A 20458-nucleotide genomic window follows, 5' to 3' on the forward strand; every position below is an offset into this window, starting at 1 on the left:
CTGGAAGCTGCCGATAGACGACTTTTTTGCAGCGGGGTCCTTATGTTCAGGAGGATAAACCTCCTGGACTCGTTGTTTTATTTGGACTTGTTGAGTGGTGATAAGTCCTGAATGACTGAATTTTCTTGAGTCCTCGTAAACACACAACGGCCTTCCCTGGAATCCGGTGGACTAAAGTTTCCTTACCACATGTATGCTCTAGAGCTCTCAGGTAAACTCCTCCAGGAGGGTTTTGGATAATCGCAGGAGTAGAGGAAATGGTGGTAGAGATATCTCCACATCTCATCTTAGTCCCATCTTGATTAGGCCATGGACCCAAGGATCGAAGGTCCAGCGATCCTAAAGGAATCTCCCTCCTACTAGAAGCATTTTTATGCTTCGACTGATCAGTAGGAATCTCTTTTCGAACATTTGTCTGTGACATCTCGGTCACTACAACTGTGGATTGTTGTTGAACCGCTCAAAATGGATGTCCAGACCTCTCCATCTTCCTTTTAGATTGGGGACCCACAACCTTAGAAGATTCTCTTTTTGAAAGGATGCCCCACTTTTGGAGAAGTCCTACTTTCTCCGTGGAGGTGTTCTTAATCACTTTCTTGACTACCTCATCTGGAAAGAGGTCTTTACCCCAGATGTGGGAAGATATTAGCTTTCTTGTATCGTGTTTCGCTGTTGCGTTAGCGAACACAAACTCCCTACATGTTCTTCTAGCCTTTATAAAGGCATAAAGGTCTTTTACCAAAGTAGATATATGTATTTTGGCTAAGACCTTAAGCATGTCTGGGGTATCTTGATGAGCCGAACAGAACTCTATGTAGTTCTGTAGAGATAAGGAGGCTGCAAGTCTCTCCTTTGTTTCTTGTTCATCCTGTAAGAGAAACTCAGATAATTTTGGAAGATTTACCTTAAATTGTTGACTGGTGACATCTGCCTCAAGTCTTCCTACTGAAAAGGTGAAATGGGCCTCCTTCCAGTTCTTCTCCTGTCCGGGAAATGCTAGTGACAGAGGCTCGCACTCCTTTAGTGTAGGACACGGTTTACCTGTCTCTATTGACTCAGTGACATATTTGAAAGCCTTCTCCGTAAAGGGGAATGAAATTGAAACAGGAGCAAGAAAGGAAGAGTGCTAGTTACTCGGTGTGGATACCTTCAACACCGAGTAACCCACCTTTTCTATGCTGCTTGATAGGATAGCCTGTGGTTTATCATTGTCGAGAATCATAACCTCCTTTGATTTCGTTCCCTTTCCTGATGTTGGTTCATCTTCAGTCTAATTAATCAGTTCGGGAAAGCGTCAAAGCTTGGCCAGAACTGGATTTTGTCCAAAGGAACAGCACCCATCTTCTACGAGATGTAGAGTTTGTCATTTAAAATCGGCATTAGCTCAGCAAACCTCCAGGGATTGGTTGTGGAGCATGTCAGAAGGTCTTGATCTACAAGTCTCTTGTACGACCCTTTAGGAGCGATAAGTGGAGCTTTACCAAGCTCTACCTTGCATTTTGCTTCCTGATTTGTGCTCTGTTTGCACAAATTTTCTACTAGATTCTTGACTTGGGCCCATAACTGGTTCATTCCATCTAAAAGAGGGATAGAAGGCGGAGATATCAATGTTGTTGGCTCATGAGCCTGTTGGGACGGAGGCAATTCCAACCCGACATTCTCCCATTCTTCCCGTGGGCGCTTTTTGCCCTCCTTCCCGAAGGTTATCTGGCCATCGAGAAATGTACCTTGTGTCTGGGGTACCACTATTTCCTTACTCGCTGTTGGAAATAGTAACCTACGCATCTTGTCATTAGGCAGGTAAGGTCCCGGAGAGATTTTCTGAAAGCCTCTCACCCAGTTGCGTAGTTTGAAACGAGCTGCATCCCTAGTCTCCACCGACTTAGGATTCTTGAAACCTTCGGACAATAGGGCCCGGCATACTTTGCAGGCTTGTGGGTTCCAATACTGCAGGTGTTCGGAAATAATATTGCAGGGGGCATAGAACCTGCATGCATTATATCCGTAAACACACTTACTCTTAGTTTTACAGAAGACTGCAACACATGACATCTGGCATTCCTCCTGTAAAGAAAGGAAAAACAAAATGAGTATACGATTGATTATCTCACTGATAACCAATAAATCAAAAGTCATATCTTAACGAAATAGCTTAGGATTGCAAGCTATAAAGGGATAGTAGGAGACACATACTTGTGTATCCCTTGCAAGCAAATGCTGGTACCTCCCCTCAGTATTAAGTGATAGGAATTCCCTTTTCGAAGGAATTCCAACTGAAAAGGGGGTTTTCTAACCCCCAGGGATAGGGAAGTGTATACTTCCCTGTCCCTTTTATACTAAATACTGTGGGGTACTTAAGACTGATTTCTCAATCAGCTTAACGAAGAAACACTATTCCTTCAATGTAAGAGCGGCTGCAGCATAAGCTCACATAAGTATACCCAAGATATGCTAGAAATAGTTACTGTATAATCATACTGTAGTCTTCTATTTGCAGTATGCACTATATTGCAATATACTGGCTACTGTATAATTATATATAGTATGATCCAGCCAATGTGTTGCCTTTCTGGTAAGCAACTGACTGTATGGTCTAGCTGGCATGATGCCAACTGGACTGGGGAAAGGAAAGACATATATTTGTATATATCCCACCCAACTTATTTGCTGTGACCCCCCTTACAAAATTAAAACATAGAGTTTCCTAATCATAGAGACTCGAGGATAAGGGGTCTGCCCTTTAAGGGTTAGGAGTGTAATCTCCAGTCCTTAAAATTTTAATATTGCAGGGTAATCTGAAGACTGATTTCTAATCAGAATATTGAAGAATTAGATTCTTTCAATATGAGATTGGGTTCCACAAATATTTGGGTAGGATTTTCAAATATATTGGAAAAACACTACTAGCATAAAATATACAGAAGCTTTCTATTTGCAGTATATCCTATACTGCAGAAATACTAACTACCTGTATAAACATATACTGTAGTACAGCCAGCATGTCGTCGGCATAGCTAGCTAATGCTAGCACATCTAGTCTGCTAGCTAAAAGAAAGAGAGATAGCATGGAGAACAGGCTACCTAATACTGTATATATATATACAGTAAAAGGGATGTAAAAGTCTACTATTACTACCTTCTCCAGATAGAAGGTTCAAATGGAAGGGGAGAATATAAAATTCAAGCTTCCATCCAGCTACAGTACTGTCGCCGGGAAGGATCTGTCTAAACCTTGCCGGCCGGCACCGCTGGCCAGTACTGCCGGCCGGCAGTGCTGGCCAGCAGTATCAGTACAGTCGGCGTGCTGCCGGTTGAGCAGGCACCATTCTGTGCCGTCCTGGTAGGAAGCACCCCGGCAGTAGCCACTGTTGCTAGCAGAACCTTTGTAAACAGAAGGGACTTCCCACTTACAGCCAATATGGTCAGCTGCTGCCGGCCAGCAACTGCCCTGGTTGCCTGCCAGCAGTCACCATGACTGCCAGCCGGCAGCAGCCATGACTGCCGGCCGGCAGTAGTCTTTACTGCCGGCTGGCTACTAAAATGGCCAGCAGCTCACAGCTGTCATTACTGCCAGCCGACAGATGTTAAGACTTAAGAAGACTGCCGGCCGGGAGCTCACAGCTGTCATTACTGCCGGCCGACAGATGTTAAGACTTAAGAATGCCGGCCGGCAGCTATCAACTGTAAGAGGGGGAGTCTGGTCGATCATGGCAACCCACCGCCAACAGTAAGGTTGCCGGGATTCGGCAACATGAAGGGATAGAAGGGAAGGGAAAAGAGGGTCCTGTGAAAGGTACAGCAGGAGCCGGCCGTAGCCTGTCCTACCCCACCTAACAAACTCCGTTCCTGTATTAGAACTATCCCAGGCAGCTAAAGAATCTATTCCTTAGCCTAGGGTTAGATTAATACAATTAAGAGGTTGGTAGCACCCTCGCCACCACTTCTAAGGGAAAGGAAACCGGGTTGCAGTGCCAGCGTCTCCTAAGCATTAGAAGAATTCTATTCCTCGGCCTAGGGTCCACTAACACAGGACTAGTCTGCTAGGTCACAGGAAGAAGGGTCAAATTGTACCGACCCTTCAGGAGTGGCCGAGGGAGGTCTAGCCTCCTATGTCGGTAGCCTAACGTAGCAAAAGAATTCTATTCATCTTGCCAGGTAGCTACCGACCACAGACTAAATACTCTGAAATTCTGGCCAAAACCCCAAAAACCCGCATCTGCGGTTACAGAGGAAGGGCAGAAAAAACCGTAGGAAAGTCATGCCTGAATTAAAAATTCGAGGCTGACCTGCTAAGGTTGTAGCCTGAGGCTACACTCAGAGGGAAGAGGGATTACCCTTAAACTTCCTTTTTTGAGAGGGGTAAAGTTCATCCAATTAAAAGAGATACCTATCTCTGCAAAATTGAAATCACCATACACAAGGGTAACTGGGGAGTGTCTAACGTATAATAACACGCCTAGGTTAGGTACCTAGGCGAGACGAGATCTCAGTTATCTCACTCTCCGAGACTCTAAAACTATACGATCGACATGGAAAGGAAAAATATGCACAATGTAAATATCTTTACAAGAATATATTGCCTTAATAGCTAACATAATAAAATAATTAATTAATGATATGATTCTATTTAAAAACAGGGAAGTCGTTCTGCTAACTAAATAACATGCCCAACAAACGACAGCGCTCATAGCGCCTCCGGTACAGGCTAGCTTTAAACACAATAAATTACTCAAATTTCACTGTGAAAAGGGAGCTAAAAAACTATTCATTGTAAAGACCCAATACTCAACTTTCCGAAGGCGAAAGAAGTTGGAGAATGCATAATAAATCCTTGAAAATCGATCGAAAAGTTAGATCAACAGGGAACACCACTGAGCAAAATCGCTACAAAATTAGGAATGTCCGCCATCCTGGGAATGGCGCTGGGGTGGTGGTCAATAGTAGTACGGGAACGGGGGTAACCTTGTTACGGCCCCCTTTTATTCTTTTGCCACGTCCCCCTCGAAGCGTTAACGCTGTTGGGGGTGCAGATTGCTATGTGACGTGTCAAGAATGCGTCCTCTGATATTATGCGATATCCTTGAGAAAATTTTAAGGATATTCGCTCCAGGAGTTAGAATTCTGGAACCTGAAGGTTAAGTCTCTGGGAATATCACTGTAGTATATAATATATCCTTTTGAAGCTACCTTAGGAACTTCCATCAGGACGACATGGCTTTAGCCCAAATATATATATATATATATATATATATATATGTACAGTATATATATATATATATATATATATATATATGTATATATATATATATATATATATATATATATATACATATATATATATATATATATATATATATATAATTTATATATATATATATATATCTATATGTATGTATATATATATACATATATATAAGTAAATATATGTATATATATATTATATATATATATAATATATATATATATATATGTATATATATATATATATATATATATATATATATATATATATGTACAGTATATATATATATATATATATATATATATATATATATATATATATATATATATACATATATATATATATATATATATATATATATATATATATATATATGTATATATATATATATATATATATATATATATATATATATATATATATATATATATATATATATATATGTGTGTGTGTGTGTGTGTGTGTGTGTGTGTGTGTGTATTATAGGATATGGCTCCCATGGACTGGCTACTAAAAATATAGTATACTTTGACTTGTGACTGAGAACCAAATATATGATATTATATATATTTCGACTGCCAAGTTAATCAACTACCTTTCCAACTACCATGTTTACTTTTACATTAAAACTGTTGCACTTGAAAACATTAATACACGAATTTTGAGACCGTTGAATAACTCCCAGGCAGCAATATATAAAACACTGAATATCCAAAGGTCTCTTAGTACATTTAAACTAAACTGGGTAATTACTCTTAAGTATTATCATAACGCATTCAAACTTACTGTGGTTCCTAACAGGAATCGAGCAGAATCTGGTTTGATATATTGATGAGTGGAATAATATACTTTACAAAGATAAATATATTCTATATAAATTACAACACTTTGAAAGAATTTACACAATAATAAAATAGTTCATTGGAAAAAAATTTAAACTGAACAAAACTTATATGGAGACAAAAATGTTACGCTCTGAAAACTATATCGGTACCTGACTTGAACTTTTATATCTGAATAAACCTTAGCCTAGGAAAAGAAATAATGCAATGAAAATTATACAAAAGCTTAAAATAATTAGGATTAATACAATGATCACGTTTGACACTTAATGAATAAAAGACAACCAGATTACGGTACAAAATCTATACTTTCTACAGGGCCGTTTACAAAAAACGTTATACGATGCTAACACTCGCCCTAATACAATGATTTCAAAATCACATTTTAGTCATGCGTGAAGCGTGAGAGAGGGAGAAGGGAAGGAGGCTATCTTCAGGATGCAGTTCTATGTCAATCTCTATCTTTATTTAACTCTAAACCAACCTTGGATCACCTTTTATACAAAATCTAACTGCTTCCAGATTGTTCCACGATCAAGGTCTGCAAGCGTGAGGGCTTTGCCTAAGGGCATAGAGTTTTCAACTAGATAAAAATGTCAAGAGGGGAATCGGGGGTGGGGTTTCAGCCAATTCTCAGATACACACCAATGCACCCGCAATACAACTCTCCCATCTTGCTCTGCCCACCTTTGTCCCCAAAATAATAATAAAAAAAAAAATCCTCTTGCCGGGCCATCGTCACATTTCTAAAGCACATGGTAGAGAACCTTCCAAAGCACAAGTATCGGAACATTCTCTCTCAAACAAGACGCAATACATCATAAAATATAAAAAGAACATTACCTAAGCCCTTATTCATATCTCACACGAATCCTACAACAGTTTCAAATAGACTACATAAGACTTCGTTTCAAACATATGTGAAATAAAATGTTAATTCTTAAAAATTCTGCAACTTTCCATATGTTAACCTAACTAAACAATTACAATGAAATTCACGACGAAATTCTTACGTGATTTACATAAAATCCTTATATACACATGAGAGGGGCTCATTCTACGGGCTGGGTATTATCTCTTCAATGCATATATGAAAACAATATATGATATATCAATAAAATCATTAATAAACTACGATCTTTACTCTACACAAGATCAGCTTTGTAAGATTATATATATATATATATATATATATATATATATATATATATATATATATATTCATATATATATGTATATATATATATATAATTACATATATATATTCATATATATATATATATATTCATATATATATATATATATATATATATATATATATATATATATATATATAATTACATATATACACATATATATATATATATATATATGTATATTTATATATATATATATATATATATATATATATATATATATACATATATAAATATATATATATATATATATATATATATTTATATATATATATATATATATATATATATATATATATATATATATATATATACATATGTCTATATATACATTTATATATGTTTATATATATATATACATATATATATATATATACATATATATATATATATATATATATATATATATATATATATAAATATATATATATATATATATATATATATATATATATATATATATATATATATATATATATATATATATATATATATATTAGTGAATCCTGGGAGGTATTGCGAAAGAAGATGAATGAGTAAAACTAAGATATTATTCAATGAAAATGCAGAGAGACAAAATATAATGGTGATATACGAACCTCTAAATATTGTTAATGGTTATACACACTTAGGACAAACAGTAAGTGTTTCTCCTGGACATGAGACCGAAGTTAAAAAAAAGGGTAAACATGAGACAGAGATCTTTTGGTATACAAAATGATATTATGAAATGTAAAGTGCCACTTTCTTTGAAATGAAAAGTATTTAATCGAAGGGTTCTACCAGTAATAACTTATGCATGAAAAACTTAGTTTTATTAAATACATAGACCGTAAGCTAGTTACATCTCAAAGAAGTATGGAAAGAATAATGATGGGAATAACACTAAGAGACAGAAAAATAACAACATGGGTACACAAGCAAAATAAAGGAGAGGATATTCTAACAACATATAGAAAAAAGAAATGGATGTAACAGCTAATGCCAGATCATTGATGAACATTAAAAATAGGAGAATGGACTCTTAGGGATTGCAAAGGGAGTAAGCTAAGGAAGAGAAGACGGTGGATTGGTGAAGTAAGAAAATTTGCGGGTATTGACTGGCATAGAAAGACCATAAAGAGATGTGAGTGAAAGAATGTCTGAGCCTCTATCCTCCAGAAGACTAGTTAGAGCTAATGATGATGATAGTGATATATATATATATATATATATATATATATATATATATATATATATATATATATATATATATATATATATATATATATTCTTGCGGAGCTGGTCTAGTGTAGAGTAAATACTTTATTCATGTATTTTATTTGTGTTTGTAAGAGGTATATAGCCAGCTCGTAAGGTGAGTTCTTTTCTTGTAGGTTTAAGAGTTTGTATATAAATTACATAAGATTTTTGTAGTCCATTTATTTTTCATTCAGGTTAGTATAGGTAAATTCTCGTTATTTTAAAAAATTAGCTTTTTATTTCACGTAATTTGTTACGATCTCTTATGTAAGCTTTCTAAGTATGCTGTATGAACCACACAAGGTTTGAAAACGAGGGCTTTTGTAATTTCTTATGTTTGCACGAGCTATTGCATATTGCTATATATTTCCATGTGTTAGTTTTTTTATTTTTTTAATGTTTCGAGGGGTAGGTGGGTGGAGTTATCTGGGAGAGGCTTGCCTTGAAAGCGAGGTTAGTTCTCCTGTACGATAGACTTAGTTGCCAACTTTGGTGCCGCTAGAGCCTGCCCCCAAGCCACGAGAATAATCTATAAAAAATCATGTAGAAATATTGATATAGATATGTGTTTAATATAAATATTTGCAACTGCCCAATTGATATTTAGGTGAAAACAGTGAAGTGTATTTATTTTGGTTTAATTGTTCGATTACCACATGTGATAATAAAAAAAAGTTATTGTATCAGTTACTTTTAAGTAAATTTCTTCTCGTATTCAATCATTATTTTCTTAAAGTGTTAACTATTTTCATTAATTATCAAGATTAAATATTTGTGTAAAATTTAATTTCCAGTGAAACAAGTGATTATATAATATTTTATTGTTTTGGTCTAAGGTTTTGTTCAAATTTAATATTTTGAGTGATTCATTTTGGTGATAATATTTTGGTATTAATGTTGTAAATTTTTTATAGAATATATTTATTTTTGTAAAATATGTATTATTTCAATCACCAGTATTTCTTACAGAGCTCTCTCGTAATCCCTGACTAGGAATCAAAGTAAGAGGTTATTTTGAATAGTTCAAGTGATTAATAACTCAGTTTTGTTTTAAGTGTACTTAGGAGACCTTGGATATTCAGTGTTTTTTCTGTCAGGGAATTACATAATTTCTCAAAGCTCAGGTATTTTTTGAGTATCACAGATTTATGCAAATATGAACAGGTATATATAAATCAAACATATAATATAATATATACACGAATTCTGAGTCAGTTAAATAACTCCCAGACAGTAATTATTATTACGAATAAACTTACAATGGTTCATTAACAGGAGAGGAGCGTAACTATTCTAAACAATGGTGATTGGAATAATACGCTCTTTACAAAAATAAATATACTCTATATAAATCACAACACTTCATAAAGAATTTAAATAATTTACATAATAACGAAATAAGTCACTCAAAATATTAAGACTGAACAAAACTTAGATTAAGACAAAAATGTTACGATCTGAAAATTATATAACAACTTGACTTTTAATGTTAAATCGGAATAATCCCTAGACATAACACTTATGAAAATTATACAATCACTTGTTTCACTTGAAATTAAAACTATGTACAATATTTAAGTTTGAAACTTAGTGAAAAATAGATAACCAGATTTCAATACATATACCTAACCTTCCTACAGGGCAATTTACAAAAACTTTAAGAGAATTCTAGTAAGTATTCACTACACACGATTTATGTGGGGGCAAAAAATCACTTCGTAGAGGACACAATATAGGTACTGAACACTTTTAAAACAATACTCTGAGCTGCGTGCATGAGTGAAAGAGAGGAGAGAGGGCGAAATTCATGCTGGAAATGTCTATCTGTCTATCTAACCCTGGGGTTGCCTTTATATATGAAACCTAGCTACTTCCAGAAACTTCCCAGATATATGCGAACCGTGGGAGCCCGGGGAAAAGCGTCAGAGTTACCAAGTATTACTCTCTCAAACGTGTACTCATGCCACGCCAGACGGCTCTGTTTGTCAGCTAGCTCCACCCACCCTTTGTCCCCAAAATGAAAAAAAGAAAATATCCTATCACTAGGTTTTTCGCAAATTTTCCATAGCACATGATAAACTCCGTATTCCATCGCAAATATGATGCAATACATCATAAAATACAAAATATCATTACCTGAGCCCTTGTTCCTATCGTGTATAATCACATAACACTCTCAAACAGGTTACGCAAGACTTCGTAACAAAAATACTTGATATAAAAAGTTAATTCTTAAGAATAATGCAAATTTACACATACTGACTTGAATAAAGTATACAATGAAATTAACAATGAAAGTTTTACGTAATTTACATAATATACTTACATCTACAGGAGGAGAACTCATCTTAAGAGCTGGCTAACCTCTCTTCTATTCACGAATGAAATATGAATAAAATCTTTAATAAACTACTGTATTTATGCTACACTAGACCAGCTTCGTAAGATAGCCCGACCAGCTTCGTAAGATAGCCCCCCCAAAAAGATTATTTATTCTGGGCCTTAACCCATCGATTCAGCCCAAGATAAATAATCTGTAACCACGTTATATTTACCTGATATATGCTTTACATTAATACAATACGGTTGCAAACATAATGACCACCTAGTTAACCTTTGATTATTATTTTTCATCTTATAAACAAAAGTTAAAGGATTTTGATCCAAAGACACTGTAATCTCTTCATTTTGTGGTCAATTCACATATATTAAAAACTTGTTTAGCTCTGTGATCAGCGCCAGCATTTCCGTTTTAACTGTCAAGTTGACTCGTTGCTTCTTCTTCAGCTTTGACGTCATAAAATAAACAGGGTGAAGAATACCTTCCTTATCTTCTTGCAATAAGACAGCTCCAATCCCGTTTTCCAATGCATCCACTTGGATAAGGAATTTCTCGTTGAAATCCGGTGCTTGGAGTATTGGATCTGAAGTTAATATGGTTTTCTTTAGATTTTTTCTTTTTTCCTTGTATCTTAATAACGTAGAACTGGCCACTGCCCTCTTCCAAAATCTAGAATGGTTCTGGGAACTCGATGGTGAGAGGGAATCTCCTTTCCAATACGTAGACCAACGCCTGCCATCCTACCGTAAACTGTCTGTTCGAACTCCGCATACCAAACATTTTCTTCGTCATTCCTTGACTCGTTTTCACGTCTTCTGGGGAAGATATCCTTAACTCGCCTATCCTCTCCTCAAATCCTTGACATTTTCCTTTTGATCATTCCCTTTTCCCGCAAACCTTTTCTTTAGTTCTTTGCTGAAGGGTCCTTTAACCTGTCTGTTCGTACTCTTTATACCAAACGTTTTCTTCGTTCGTCCTTGACTCGTCATCTTCATGCTTTCTAGGGAAAATTTCCTTATCTTGCCGATCCTTTTCCTCAAATTCTTGACATATTCTGCTGTTTCCTCTCGGTCCTTCCATCTGTCTACTAACATTTTAATTGGTCCTCATACTTCTCGTCTAAATACCGTTTTGTTTGGGTTACATCCCATGCTTTCTTGATAAGCATTACATACCTTAAATAACCTGTCTTTTCAACGGTGCGGGAATTAATATCTGCCAATATATCCCCCATTCGGCATATCTAGGGATATTGGCGGGCCTATGCTTCCTCATAAGCAACCAATCCTTAAGATAATAAAAGGTCGGAGACTGCTGTGCCTCCGTCTTGTCCACCACACGGTACAATAACACTGTTAACGTTGCATCCTTCCATTGCAATCCTATCAGCCTTTCCCTAATCATTTGTCCAACTTCTAACGTTGAATTTTCTATTTCTCCTAAATCCATTCCTACTTTGTCCTCTTGTCCACTCGTCTGTCGTTCCTCTTCGCTCGGGCCTACTTGGGAGTTCTCCTCTTGCATACCATCAAGGAATCCTCTTCTTTAGAAAACAAATCCTCCAAGTTCATTGCTCCTTCGATTTCTTTTTCTTCTTTTTCAGCAACCACTTTCTTCTTCATACTCCTAGTCATAACACAACTAGGAAACAGATACGGGTAGTCCCTCTTGAGTTCAGTCGTAGGACTATACTTCAAAGGTTTCTCCGTTACGATGGGACAAGGCACGAATGGCGCTCCAACAACCTCGTTACCCACCAGGACGTCTACTCCTTCAACAGTCAATGAATCCTTTACTGCAAAGTCAAAATTACCTGACCAACTCGCATTACAGTTTTAAATGACAAATAAGGCTGACCTCCTCACGTCCTCTTCCCTTCAAAATAACCGAATCTCCTGTGAGAGATGGTTCCTCCAACGGGTGTACTCCTTGTACCACGACACTATGGTTACAACCTGTGTTGCGTAATATCCCTACCGGGGTTTGGTCACTACCATCTATTGCTGCTAACATACCTTCATAAATATATGGTTGAAAGGCATCTATGCTGTTTGGATTCGTCCTGTTCGTCATGTAAACATTGGCTCTGGTTTATTTTCTTCTCTGTCCTTTTCCCGATTGCTTCTTCATGTTCGCATTCTGTGACGTCGAATTATCCTTAATCACTTGGGTGACTGCTTTCGGATGGTTTGACCAACAATTTTTACTGATATGGCCTCTTGCCACACTTAAAACAGACAATATCAACCTTCTACACGACTTTCACGATACTTGAAGAAGGACGATTCAATGTTTGTTACACTGGTACTATCGCATTCTGCTTAGGGACAGTACAAGTGCTACTTCCACTGTAACTGTTGAGCTTGTTCATGTAGTTATTACTGAACTGGTTTCCATGGTTCGGGGAATACTTGACACTTGGTCGGAATGATGGTTGAAACTTCATGCCCGAGGAGGGTTTACGACTAAAAATATTATCATCTTCATTCAGCGAAGCGGCCTTATTGAGTTTCTTCACCTCTCTCTCTCTCTCTCTCTCTCTCTCTCTCTCTCTCTCTCTCTCTCTCTCTTTCTCTCTCTCTCTCTCTCTCTCTCTCTCAAGTACTTTTAAATGTGTTCAGAAATTATTTATATATACTGCTCTAGTATCATAAATTCTTCAAAATCAGCCATATACTTTATTTTAGCAGTCTCTATCGATCTCTTAAAACATTGTGTACCTTATAAGCATAATCCAGGGAAGTCACTTTTTCGTCCTTTCTCAAACTTCAGAACCTTTCATTATAATATACAGGGGTCATCTGATACACTTGCAGCATGCTCCTCTTCACTCCTTGATACTCCATCCTCTGGTCCTGAGATAAGGATAAGTAAGCACAGCGACCTTTCCTAAAGAGTGCACTCTGCAATAACACAGACCATTTATCATCTGGCCTTTTATCATCGCTGCGACCCTTTTAAAATGATCGAAGAACTCATCTGGAGCCTCTTCTGTGATCCTTGGAATTAACAATCACTTGTTTCACTTGAAATTAAAACTGAATACAATATTCAAGTTTGACACTTAATGAAAAATAGATAACCAGATCATAACACAAATGTGGCGGGATGTTGCAAGAACAACTCCCACACCCTTGAATCACTCAAACTGACAAAATTTCCCCTTTACGTTATCAACTGGGCTCTTAGACAGAAGGGAAATAAAAACAATCCATAACCTTAATGCTCTATTCCTTAAAACTAAAATACTTAACACAAAACCCCATCCACAATCAAATAAACCCCTCAAAATCAATGGCAAAGCTTATAACTAAATACTAACAATACTTAAACTTAAATTCACCACAACTATGATTTCAAAACACAAATATTTATATATATATATATATATATATATATATATATATATATATATATATATATATATATATATATATATTTCATGTGTTCACTAACACTTTTACAAGATAACAGTCACAAAAAAAAAACACTTGAGTAATAATTCACCCAGCCAACTGTCTTTATTGGCACAACACCACTATATGAGAAACAGAAGACTGTCTTAATTTGCCACAACAGCCTTAACTCTTCGGCTCATGGGTGCCAAGATCATTATTATCATCATCATCATCATACGTAATCTTAATACATAGGACAGGTCATCAATTGTTGAGCAATCCAAAAGAGCAGTCTAAATACAATCTATTACAGGCCAGGTCAGCAACTATAGAACAACATTAAAAAAATAAGTTCTCCAAAGGAGGAATTACGGCCTGCAAAATAAAAAAATTAAAACACTTACGAACACTCCTAGCTAACTAAACTATCGCACTATAATCATATATAAATAAGAAATTTTCTATTATTCAGAATCCCTCCTAGCAAAGATAAATAAAATTGTACTTACTTTAGAAATAAATAATCACTCCCATGCTGGTAAAATAAAATAATGTAAAAGTAAATCCAGCACTCAAATCACACAGAATGACTCTTGCTGCAGTCAAATAAAAAAAGCAATCTCCCAAGACATTCACCACTGTCCTAACCTAGCTAAAAACTCAATTATACCAACAGTGTTTCTCACAACAATTAATCAATACACTAACTACCTCTCACTCACTGACACACTCTCTCTCTTTCTCTCTCTCTCTGGATTTGGCAAACCATGAAAAATAGATGAAAATAAAACAAAAATTAGTCCTCCACACAAATACCTAACCTTTTTAGAGAATGTTTATAAGTACTCACTACACACGATATATGTGGGGGCACAAAATCACTTTGGAGAGGACACACTATAGGTACTGAACACATTTAAACAATACTCTGAGCTGCATGTGTGAGTGAGAGAGATAGGAGATGGCGAACTTCATGCTGGAAATGTCTATCTGTCTATCTAAACTGGGGGATCACCTTTATATATGAAACCTAGCAGTTTCCAGAAACTTCCAAGAGATCTGGGAAGCATGGGGGCCCGGGAAAAAGCATCAGAGTTACCAAGTATCGCTCTTTCTAACATGTACTCACGCCAGGCTATCTAAACTGGGGGATCACCTTTATATATGAAACCTAGCTGCTTCCAGAAACTTCCAAGAGATCTGGGAAGCATGGGGGCCCGGGCAAGAGCATCAGAGTTACCAAGTATCGCTCTTTCTAACATGTACTCACGCCAGGCTAGACAGCTCTCACAGTTAGCTAGCTCCTCCACCCTTTGTCCCCGAAATAAAAAAAAATAACATCCAATCACTAGGTTTTTTACAAATTTTCCAAAGCGTATGGTAAACTCCGTATTCCATCGCAAATATGGTGCAATACATCATAAAATATAAAAGAACATTACCTAAGCCCTTGTTCCTATCGCGTATGATCACATAACACTCAAATAAACTACGCAAGACTTCGTAACAAAAATATGTGAAATAGAATGTTAATTCTTAAAAAAAAATAATGTAAATATAAAAAAGCTGACTTGAATAAAGTATGCAATGAAATTAACGACAAAAGTCTTACATAATTTAAATAATATATCTACGTCACACGAGGAGAACTCATCTTTAGAGCTGGCTAACCTCTTTTCAATGCACAAATAAAGTATAAATAATATCATTAATAAACTACTGTATTTACTCTACACTAGACCAGCTTCGCAAGAATATGTATGTATATGTATGTATGTATGTATGTATGTATGTACATTTTTATACTATATATATATATATATATATATATATATATATATATATATATATATATATATATATATGTACGGTATGTATATATATATATATATATATATATATATATATATATATATATATATATATATATATTTATATATATATATATATATATATATATATATATATATATATATATATATATATATATATATATATATATCTATTTATCTATCTATCTATATATATATATATATATATATATATATATATATATATATATATATATATATATATAATTTCCTTTCTGAGTGGTGATACCCTAATGTGGTGAAAGGTTTCTGTATTGCCATGGTGAGCAAAGATCTGCTAGTCCGGCCACCCACACTAGGTTGGTTTGCTATGAACTATCAGACAAAAATATCTCATCATCCTGACCATCATTCAGCTTGGTGATGTAAACTGGCTAAATCCCAAACATGAATAAAACCATTCCGTTAGCTCGGGCCCTGCTGCGGCTTAGAAACGCATACACACACACACACACACACACACATATATATATATATATATATATATATATATATATATATATATATATATATATACTTATATATATATCATATATATCATATATATATATATATATATATATATATATATATATATATATATATATATTCCTTTTTATAAAATGCTCACATGCATAAGAAGAGTAACAAGAGAAGAAGGTTTTCTTTTTCTCTAAACGATTAACAAATCTTTTTAAAAAGGGCGTCGTTTTTCCACAACGCATAAATTACCCGCCAATCTCTCGCAAATGTCTGTCTGCATTTCTTTTCTGTGGATTTTGGCCTCACCGAAAATTATTTCGAACAATTTCACTCTCAGGTGTGTCAAGGTCAGGGAGTAAGAGGACGACAAGATTTATACTTTTTTCGTTTATGAATTCAACTTTGGATTTGTCTTTAATTTATATCTGCAAGGTTGATGATCATGTATACGGATTATTATTATAATTATCTAGAGAATAGAAGAATGGAATGAATGGAAAATAATGATAAACATTTACGATGATGATTCAACATAATGCACTGATGTGTAAATCACATCTCAGACCAAAATTAGATTAGAATAATTTTGTTGATATACTTGTCTTAATTTCTATCATATTCTCATTAGAATTGCCTACTGAACATCTTTATATAAACTGGCAATAAATGTATTCATTGTCTATTCTGATCAATTCTTCCTTCATTTCTCCTCGTGAAAGGTTCAACTTTGTGGCCTATGTGCTTTTCTCAGCCATCAACACAGTTATTTACTGCATCCCAGCAGGCTGGCTTTGGGGAAACCATGGCTTTCTCGCTAAGATGGGGGCCATTGATATAGCTGGGTCGTGCGGAGTGCATTTATGTGGTGGATCCTCAGGTAAGCTTCATCCCTTTTACGATTATCATTTCCATATTTGTGGTAATTATAGATTCCTAGTAATAACAGGACAATTTTTTCATGAGATCTGGATGTATATTTTCCTATGCTTTTAGAAGATACAATTTTTAGAATTGCCTTGAACTAACCAATTATTCTAACTAGCATTAATTAGTTTCTCTTATTTAACTTGCGATATATGTATTGTAATGCAGCTACATAATATTTCCTTTTTAATGATAATTATCAGTTATATTTCCACCAAAGCTGAAATACTGTGCCTATGTTGTAGCTTAGAATTGATATAGTTTAAATGCTTGTTCTACGTGCTTGTCGAAGAAATTTATTGGAAAGTTTGTACTCTTGGTTTTGTTATTTCAGTCAACCTTCATTTTTAACTGCTCACCCTTGGTAACTCACAAAGTATTTTTGTCGCGAACGAAGTGAGCGAGCTGATATGAAATACCAAAATTTTCACAACGATCTCACCCAGCACGTGGTCCAGTCATTCCCTTTTATTATTATCACCGGGTTAGGAGGGGGGGGGGGACTGCTATTTTTGGCGGCGGGGCCAATAACTCCAATACAAATAAATTTATTCAAATGAAATCTTAAGGGATTATATCCTGTATATATATATATATATATATATATATATATATATATATATATATATATATATATATATATATATATATATATATATATATATATATACACACACACATATATATATATATATATATATATATATATATATATATATATATATATATATATATATATATATATATATATATATACATATATATATAAGCTTTGTTTCTGCCAATTTTCATGTTCATACCTGTCAGTCACTTTTGTTCGTAAGTGACGATTTTTAGCTAAATAATCATTGAGGAGCAGCAAACTACTCTTAGAGTTTTACATATATCCAAATGATTTTCACAGAATTTGATGAGCGTTATGTGAACTACGTTAATACCAATTATCGTATTGATACTTGCCATAGAAAAGTCACAATAGCCATTTTTTTCGATATCAAGAATAATTCACTTATGCAAATGAAAATTTCAGGGATTGATGTGAAACAGTCTCTCTGTTCCTGCCAAATTTCATGGTAATGTATATAAAGAAAAAGACACAGCTATCATGTACCCTAGTTGAATATGCTATTAAATGTTGCAACATTACAGCGAACTGAGTGATAGTGAGCGACATCAACGAGGAACAATGCTGATCTCATAAACAATATCTGTCCTGAGTTGCAGCTATTTTATTGCTAATGAAGATGAGAGCATCACTAAAATAAACAAAAAGAAAAAAAAAGAAAACAAAAATCGTAGCTTCTATAAAATTCTGGGAAACAGACTCATTGTTAATAGGAGTGCCAGTTCTGACCAGTAACTTTAAAAAGACAACTGAATCTTGTAATGGACGTGAGAAGGGGCAAATGAATTTAGCAGTCCTTCATTGTAGTCTACTGTCCAATTATTTTGGTATGTAAAAAGCAGTGTGGGTAGAAGTACTTTTTGCTGTATTCAAAGTCATTTATTCACACTAGATATAGATTAGAAGTGGCACCAATTAATATCCCCACAATAATCCTGTATTACTCATTGCCTCCATAGAGTCAGTGAAATGAAATGTGGAAACAGATTCCAGAATCTTGCCTATGTATGGATGTATTTCACTTATTGGATAAAATTACACAGAAGAGATTCATACGGATATTATAGACTAATAAAATATAGATATGTTTGTAGGAGTACCTTCTTATTGATGTTTTAACTAGATGATTAGTTCTGTGATTCCTGATTTTTCTACTAACATCTGTGGTTGGATGCAAAGTTAGTCATACCTGGAGTCTCGGTAAGATGTCTGCTAGCTTTGAGTTTCCATACAAGCTACTACTGGAAGCTTACATGCACACAAAAATTCAACTCTTCACATCTTACTTAGGAATAAATAATCAGTGGGATAGGAGGGTGCTGATACTGATGCACTAATCCGATTGGGGGTTGTTTCACGACCTCTCCGAATTACTGTATCTGGTTAAACTAGGGTTCTGGTTGCCTGCTGGTAACGTCCTTGCCTGGTGATCGCCAGACTGGGGTTCGACTTCTGCTGAAACTTGTTAGTTCCTCTGGTCGCTGAAACCTCCCCATCCTTGTGAGCTAAGGAGGGAAAGGCTATAGGTCTATCTGCTGAGCTATCAGCAGCCATTGCCTGGCCCTCCTTGGTTCTAGCTTGAGTGGAGAGGAGTCTTATGCGCTGCTCATATGTATATGTAGTCAGTGTCTCGGGCAATGACCCTGTCCCTTGCTTTTGCCATTCATGAATTGCCTTTAATTCCTTTAAACGAGGGTTTGTATTCTAACAAATTAAGAAATTACTTTTTTGTTATGCATTGGCTTGAGCTGAACGTGTAATGTAAATGTATGGCTGAAAATCTTGACTGAGAATGTTACAATTTTCAATTTCAATGATCCTGATGAAAAGCAGTTATAGAGGTCTTGTAGAAAAGTGCATTGAAACTAACAAAGGTGGTTTGAATGTCAGACAGAAATGTATCATGTTAATTTTTAATACTTCATTCTCTCTCTCTCTCTCTCTCTCTCTCTCTCTCTCTCTCTCTCTCTCTCTCTCTCTCTCACATAATCACTATTTATTACAACCAAGAAACCCCATCAGATCGAAGCAAACCTTATTGTAAGAGATTTTCTTTCTACAGATAATCTCAGAACGAAAAGAGTGTGAAGAAAAGGAAGTGACCAAAAGGTAATGAAATGAAAATGCAACCACTGATATATGGTTAATGTAACCTAAAGGAACTTCCCGCCCTTCAAAAGAAAAAGAGCCAAATTATTTACGCCATTAATCATAATTTTCTGGAGTCCTTTTTATTAGCTTTCGGATATTACACAAAAGCAATGCCGGTTTTCTTTATGATCTCATTTTTGTATTCCCGGGGATTTTTTGATATG

At 35.2% G+C, this 20458-nt stretch overlaps 1 protein-coding gene across 1 annotated transcript in view; it reads left to right on the top strand.

Moving 5' to 3' along the window:
• LOC137654112 (putative ammonium transporter 3) overlaps positions 1-20458 on the top strand; it is a 78310-nt gene that overhangs the window by 37103 nt on the left and 20749 nt on the right. Inside the window, exon 4 of the mRNA XM_068387751.1 lies at positions 17314-17471. Within this exon, the coding sequence (XP_068243852.1) occupies positions 17314-17471 (158 nt within the window). The remainder of the gene's footprint in view (positions 1-17313; positions 17472-20458) is intronic.

This window comes from Palaemon carinicauda, chromosome 15 (assembly GCF_036898095.1).
Source record: "Palaemon carinicauda isolate YSFRI2023 chromosome 15, ASM3689809v2, whole genome shotgun sequence".
NCBI classification, from domain to species: domain Eukaryota; kingdom Metazoa; phylum Arthropoda; class Malacostraca; order Decapoda; family Palaemonidae; genus Palaemon; species Palaemon carinicauda.